Source organism: Podarcis vaucheri (genome assembly GCF_965113315.1).
Source record: "Podarcis vaucheri genome assembly, chromosome: 2".
In the NCBI taxonomy this organism is placed as follows: Eukaryota; Metazoa; Chordata; class Lepidosauria; order Squamata; family Lacertidae; genus Podarcis; species Podarcis vaucheri.
The window spans coordinates 106,831,113-106,838,170 of record NC_138760.1 but is presented as its reverse complement, the minus strand read 5'-3'; the positions used below and the strand labels follow the sequence as shown (position 1 = coordinate 106,838,170).

The 7,058-nt window shown below is 42.9% G+C and overlaps 1 protein-coding gene across 3 annotated transcripts in view; it reads left to right on the top strand.

Annotated features, from left to right (window-relative positions):
• The first annotated feature begins 5,602 nt into the window (after positions 1–5,602).
• LOC309525153 (uncharacterized protein C3orf49) overlaps positions 5,603–7,058 on the top strand; it is a 254,711-nt gene continuing 253,255 nt past the window's right edge. For all 3 annotated transcript variants that reach the window (XR_014216068.1, XM_082210608.1, XM_082210607.1), the window contains exon 1: positions 5,603–6,476. Coding sequence is in view for 2 of the 3 variants with exons in the window: in XM_082210608.1 (XP_082066734.1) it covers positions 6,355–6,476 (122 nt within the window). In the remaining variant the exon portion in view is untranslated. The remainder of the gene's footprint in view (positions 6,477–7,058) is intronic.

Sequence of the window (7,058 nt, the reverse complement as noted above, 5' to 3'; positions counted from 1 at the left end):
GCCACTTCTGGTTTTGGGGGATTTGTAAAGAAAATCTTTATTAATTTTCACATAGACAAATAAACATGAATTACATAACATATAAAACAGAAAACGATACAAATGAATAGAAACAATGAAATAAGAAAAGATAAAGAAACAAACAACAACAAATGCAATATATTACACTTACATGATGATTAAAATATATAACTTCCAATAATTCTCATTATACTACTTATCTGTATTCCTTGCACAGATTCATATTATTTTGTTTTGTATATAGATATATAGTCCACAATTATATTTTATGTAATTCTTGGTTACCAGTATCACTCTACTTCTGAAAGTATCTTATTGTTCGTACAGTACATTTTTAAGCATTCGTTAAATATTTTCCATTCCCTATATACCTTCTGGTTTGACACTCCTCTAATTTTTCCAGTCAATTTTGCTAGTTGGAGATATTCTATCATAAAAGCCACTTCTGGAAAACAAGCAAAATTGCTCAGAATTCATTTGACAAAAATTTCAGGCGGTTTTCTCTGAGCAAAGTGAGCAGCCCCAATTATGCAGATATACAACACCCACATACTTAGAATCAAAGAGCAGGGGTTCATTGAAGGACATGCGACAGAGACTCCGTGCAGGCCTGGGCTCTGGCATCTTTTAGGATTAGAAAGCAGGTGAGGTAAAGGACTTCTGCCAGTCAGAGAAGACAGAAAGCTAGATGGACCAATGGTCTACCTCGGCTTATTATGTTCCTCAAGTAAGTTACAGTTCTTATGTAATTCCCACCCGCCACCAGCACCCAGACATAAGGAATCACAGAATCATAAAAATGAAGGGTTGGAAGTCACCCTGAGGTCCAACCCCTTGCGATGCAGATTCTAAGAGTGGAAGAAATTCCACAACATGAAATGGCATGTATTTTGACATTCCCGGAAAAGATATGCTCCAGGTGTGTGTTTTCAAGATCCTCTGGAACAGGTATCAAAGCACTGTAAAGGCCCAACATATTATGCAACTCTAGACATACATTTTTAAACTTCTGACTATATGAAATGGAAAAGACCATAGCAAACATGCGCAATTTACCCTTTTGCCAATTCAGAGCCGCTAAGAAAATACAGGCAAATTTTATCAGAAAACAAGGCATCGTAAGAGGGCACTGTGATCCTCTGCTGTCCTCTGCTGTTCAAAAAGCGCTACTGCAATGCCTTCTGCTGAACTACAGTTGACTTTGGGCATAATCCACACATAAACAAGCAGGGCAGCCATTTCCTCTGGCCAGGGAACCCTGGGGACTGTAGTCCTGTCAAGGGAGCTGTGATGGTATCCTGTGGGTGTAGGAAGGGTGCTCACTGTGTAAGGAAGCCTTGCAACCCGTCTGCCCTAATACAGTGGTACCTCGGGTTAAGAACTTATTTCGTTCCGGAGGTCTGTACTTAACCTGAAACTGTTCTTAACCTGAAGCACCACTTTAGCTCATGGGGCCTCCTGCTGCTGCTGTGCCACCACCGGGCGATTTCTGTTCTCATCCTGAAGCAAAGTTCTTTTAATATTTTAAAGTATTAATATTTTAAAGTACCGTATTTTTTGCACCATAACACTCACTTTTTTCCTCCTAGAAAGTAATGGGAAATGTCTGTGTGTGTTATGGAGGAAATGCCTACGGGTGGCATGCCTACGGATTTTCCTCCTCTAAAAACTACGTGCGTGTTATGGTCGGGTGCGTGTTATAGAGCGAAAAATACGGTATTTTAATATAGTGGTACCTCGGGTTACATATGCTTCAGGTTACATACTTTAACCCTAACCCAGAAATAGTACCTCAGGTTAAGAACTTTGCTTCAGGATGAGAACAGAAATCGTGCAGCAGCGGCGCAGCGGCAGCAAGAGGCCCCATTAGCTAAAGTGGTGCTTCAGGTTAAGAACAGTTTCAGGTTAAGAACGGACCTCCGGAACGAATTAAGTACTTAACCCAAGGTACCACTGTAGATGTATTCATTGGTAAACAACAGATGGACAACTCGGCATACTAGCTGCACAGGAAAGTCTAAAATTCCAACTAGTTCCCACTCAGCTGGGGAATGGACCACACCCAGGGAGGGGAAAGAAGTTTCCATTACAGACCAGGCTTGTCCCATAAAGAGACGGGCCACACACACCACATTTACTCAGAATTTTCAGCAAAACTCAGCCTTTGGTAGAAAAACTGCCAGTTAATGTGGTATTAAAAGCCATGTGACTATAGTGGAGATAGGACCTTCATCACTAGTTCACCAAACAATTGTCCATTTGGGATCACGAATCATTCCCTCACAGAGGAGAAAATAGGCTTTATTTCACCCGGGTCAAAGACCCAGTTTGGCTCTCTCTCCACATGCATTTACGTACATACGCACACAGGCTGGAAGCCTCAATGGCACCCCTCTGGAGGGTTCACCTGGGGCAAAAAAACCCACCCCAGCTACCAACCCCATAGCTACAGCCTCCATTTCCAATGTTCAGGTTTGAGTGCCAAAGCTTTATATAGCCAGAATGGCACTATCCACATGCAAGAGGGAGGGACTAGCCATTTTGGGGAAACTCCAACATTAAGAGAAATGGGAGGGGGGACCTTTTTGGGGAGGAAAGCTAAGGGGAGAACACCAAAAACAGACCAATGAAGATTGAGATTGCTCAGTAGCCATGCTATGGAATGCTAATTGACTGGGAGACGGGGGGGGGGGGGTTGAAAATGCAGAGGAAAGGGGAATGGAATATCCGGGGGGGGGGGTGACTGACAGGTGTCTTCACTTGCATTCAGGTAAAATCCATCTCCAAGTCTCCTTGGGCAGACTTGGATTCATTCACTGAAAGAGACTTCCTGTGTGCACACAGAAAGCAGTGAATGCCACCAAAGACTCCTCGCTTCAAGGAGGTACCTCAGGTTAAGAACTTAATTCATTCCGGAGGTCCATTCTTAATGTGAAACTGTTCTTAAGCTGAGGCACCACTTTAGCTAATGGGGCCTCCTGCTGCCACCACGCTGCCGCCGCACAATTTCTGTTCTCATCCTGAAGCAAAGTTCTTAACCCAATGTACTATTTCTGGGTTAGCGGAGTCTGTAACCCGAGATACCACTGTATTTTCATTGATAGCTGAAGGCTGCAGCTACTGTTGAACATATCTCTTCCCTACCACAGCAAAATCCTCTTTCTGTGGCCATCAGTATTTTAGGTACAAGGAAAAGGAAAGGGTGAATGAAAGGTGGCAATAATTCCTAAATGGCATCTTAAAACAGGAATTATTATTATTATTATTATTATTATTATTATTATTATTATATCCCAGGGCATTCTATACAAGATCTCAAAGTAGCTGTCATATTACAAAAGAATTTCAGAAATAGACTAGAAAGAGAAGTTGCTGAATTACAACTTATTACCAAATTTAAAACCACAAAGAGACCTGGTCTGAATAGAGACATTGGATTCTTATCTCATTATACATGATAAAACTATTTTTGGCCATCTCATCCCTTGCTTTTTTCCTGTAAGACCAACTGCAGTCGTTAACAGGTCTGCCACACCTACCAGCCAATCACCCATTCCCACCACCCTTCTGAGTAATACTCCTCCCCACCCTCTCACTGCATATAAAGGTCTGGTGACTTCTGTTTCAGGGTATCTAAAGAAGTGTGCATGCAAACTAAAGCTCATACCAAGAACAAACTTAGTTGCTCTCTAAGGTGCTACTGGACAATTCATATATATATATATATATATATATATATATATATATATATATGCTTTCGTAGATTTTCACGGGTACAGGAATGCAGGTTTTGGTGTCTTCGGGTGTCTTCCCGTTTAAGAGTCGGGGTGTCTGGGCGACGTTTCGACGAGGTCTCACTCGTCATCTTCAGGCTGGTGCTTTCGGCTTCTTGTTACTGGAACAGAGCAGAATCTGGTGTTTGAGTTTCTATAAATACTGTTGAGGGGTGTGGTGTATAGCCTCCAACGTTCTGGGCAGAGAGGAAGTTCCTAGATTAGTGTGCCTTTTCTTCTTTTGTTCCTTAATTACTTGAGGGATATCTTGAGTGATTTCATGAGTGATATTACGGGAAGACACCCGAAGACACCAAAACCTGCATATATATACACACACACCAACCGCTACTTACATGCACAATCACACCACCACCCTGCACAAATAAACTCCGTAGCCAAGACTCTCATCTCCAGAACCAAACGCCTGGCTGACAAAGACCACTTGACAACTGAGTTACAGAATCTCTCAAATGTGTTAATCGCCAATGGATACCAGAAAAACAAGGTTACGAAGCTAATCCAAAAAGAAACACCCCCCAAAAACCAAGACACAGAAGAAAACAATGGCATGGCCCTCCTTCCTTATATCAAGGGCACTACAGACAAAATTAGCAAAATCCTCCATAAACACAATATCAAAACAGCCTTCTGCACCAACCAAAAAATAGCCAATATCCTCAGAAACCCAAAAGACAAAATCCAGCTCGAAAACCAAGGGGTCTATGAAATACCCTGCAAAGTCTGCCCAGCCACGTACATTGGACAAACAAACAGACGAATAAATGCACGTATCGCAGAACACAAGAATGCCGTCAAAAAAGAAGAAAAAACTTCCTCTCTTTTCCAACACATGAAAGAAACAGGACACGAAATTAATTTTGCAGATTCCAAATTGCTCTTTAACATGGAACATCACCACAAGAGAATAATCATGGAAGCCATCGAGATAGAGAAACACCCTCACAACATGAACAAGCGTGACGACACGTCCCGCCTGCCTGACATCTGGAAATTAGCCCTCCCCACAAAAACCGACACCAGAACCAGAGGCACACAGAACGCCGTCACCAATCAACCACACCAGACCCAAACCCAGACCCTCTCCACAGACATATTACAGACTCCATCCAGTAGCCAAACTATAGTGGCACCTCCTGATGCTGCACCCCCCTGCAATCCCTACACAGATCTGGCTGGCACAAGGCACAAAATTACAGCTCGCCCCTATACACGAAGCCAAGCCAGAGCACAACTAAATGCAGCACAGCCATCTTCTCAGAAAAACTCTTCACAAGCTCAAGAGGTCAAGACACGAAAGCTTTACCACTAATCTACACTTAATGACCCACCCAGTGGTATTCAGAATATCACTCATGAAATCACTCAAGATATCCCTCAAGTAATTAAGGAACAAAAGAAGAAAAGGCACACTAATCTAGGAACTTCCTCTCTGCCCAGAACGTTGGAGGCTATACACCACACCCCTCAACAGTATTTATAGGAACTCAAACACCAGATTCTGCTCTGTTCCAGTAACAAGAAGCCGAAAGCTCCAGCCTGAAGATGACGAGTGAGACCTCGTCGAAACGTCGCCCAGACACCCCGACTCTTACACGGGAAGACACCCGAAGACACCAAAACCTGCATTCCTGTACCCGTGAAAATCTACGAAAGCAAATATATATATATATATATATATATATATATATATATATATATATATATATATATATATATATTTCTACTGCGTCAGACCAACACAACTACCTACCTGAATCTATTATTATTATTATTATTATTATTATTATTATTATTATTATTATTACTATTACTATTACTATTACTATACTCTTCATCCGAAGATCACAGGGTTGTTTACAACATAAAGATACAAAAAAAGAACTCAAAATACATAACAAACAAATAACCCCCCTCCCACAAACACATCTAGTCCAACCCTCTGCAGTGCAAGAAACTTTTTTTTGCCCAACATGGAGCTTGAACCCACAGCCCTGAGATTGAGAGTCTCTTGCTCTACCGACTGAGCTAACCCACAGTTTCCTAGACTCCTGTGTTGTGGACTACAGCTCCCTCCATCCCTACTGACCATGCTTGCTGGGACTGATAGGAGTCGTAGTCCACAACTTCTGGAGGGAATCACATTTGCAACTCCTGTCTCACGGCCATCAAAACAAAGGGGCATCTTGAAAACCCAGGAGTTGCAAGGTGGAAGATGGCAGCCTTTGAGGAGAATCCACACCCTTGTCAGTGAGGATAAAATAGACTTCACTCCGTCCTCTTGTGCTAAGTCCAAAAATGTGTCACGTCTCTGAGGAGGAATTTACCACGCCATGAGGAGCTGTGTATTGTGGAATTTCCCAGGGCTTTGACAAATTTGTTATTAGGCCGTGTGATTCTCAATAAGTAGAACCGTTTCATGACACAACCTGCCCAAATCTCTACAAGGCAAGGAAAGGTGTTTCAAGGAAGCGCCGAGCCCTGAATGCACATAAAGGTCCCGTATTAGGAATCTACTCAGCCTGGGAAGGAAAGAGCTATGCGCCGCAACCCAAGGTGCTTTCCTGGTCCTCTTCGGAGCTGCATGCGCAGACCTCCTATTGAAAAGATGCATGAAGCCCAGGGAAAAGCCATCCAAGTGAAAGGGAAAGAGACCAAGAGGTGAGCCACACTAATTCTTCACTTGCACCTTAAACAAGTTGTGGAAATTCCCCAGGAACTTCGGTCACATGTCTGGTCAAGGGCTCCCTGACTCAGAAGATATTTTCAAAAGGCACAGCTATGCTTTTTGTTTTGGGGGGATTTTGGCTGCATACACACCATACGTGCAAAGCGCATTTAGAGCACATTCCCCCTCCCCAAAATCTGGGAACTGTTGCTCTCACAGAGCTACAATTCCCAACACCCTTAGCAAACTAGAGTTCCTAGGATTCTTTGGGGTGGGATGTTTATGGCGTGTGTGAACCCTCGATTGTTTGGTTTGCATTGTTGTTTCTCAGTGACGTTGTTCGTTGTACAGAATGCATACATGGGATTTGGTGTTTTGTAAACTGGGACTGTCTTAGTATTAAGCACTATATAAATATATGGCAGTGTTTTTCAACCTTTTTTGGGCAAAGGCACACTTGTTTCATGAAAAAAATCACGAGGCACACCACCACTGTGTGCGGAGAGGGAGATGTCAGAGCCCCGCTGCTCTCTATGGGGAATCAGATGAGAGCGGACCGCCTGTCCGCTCTCATC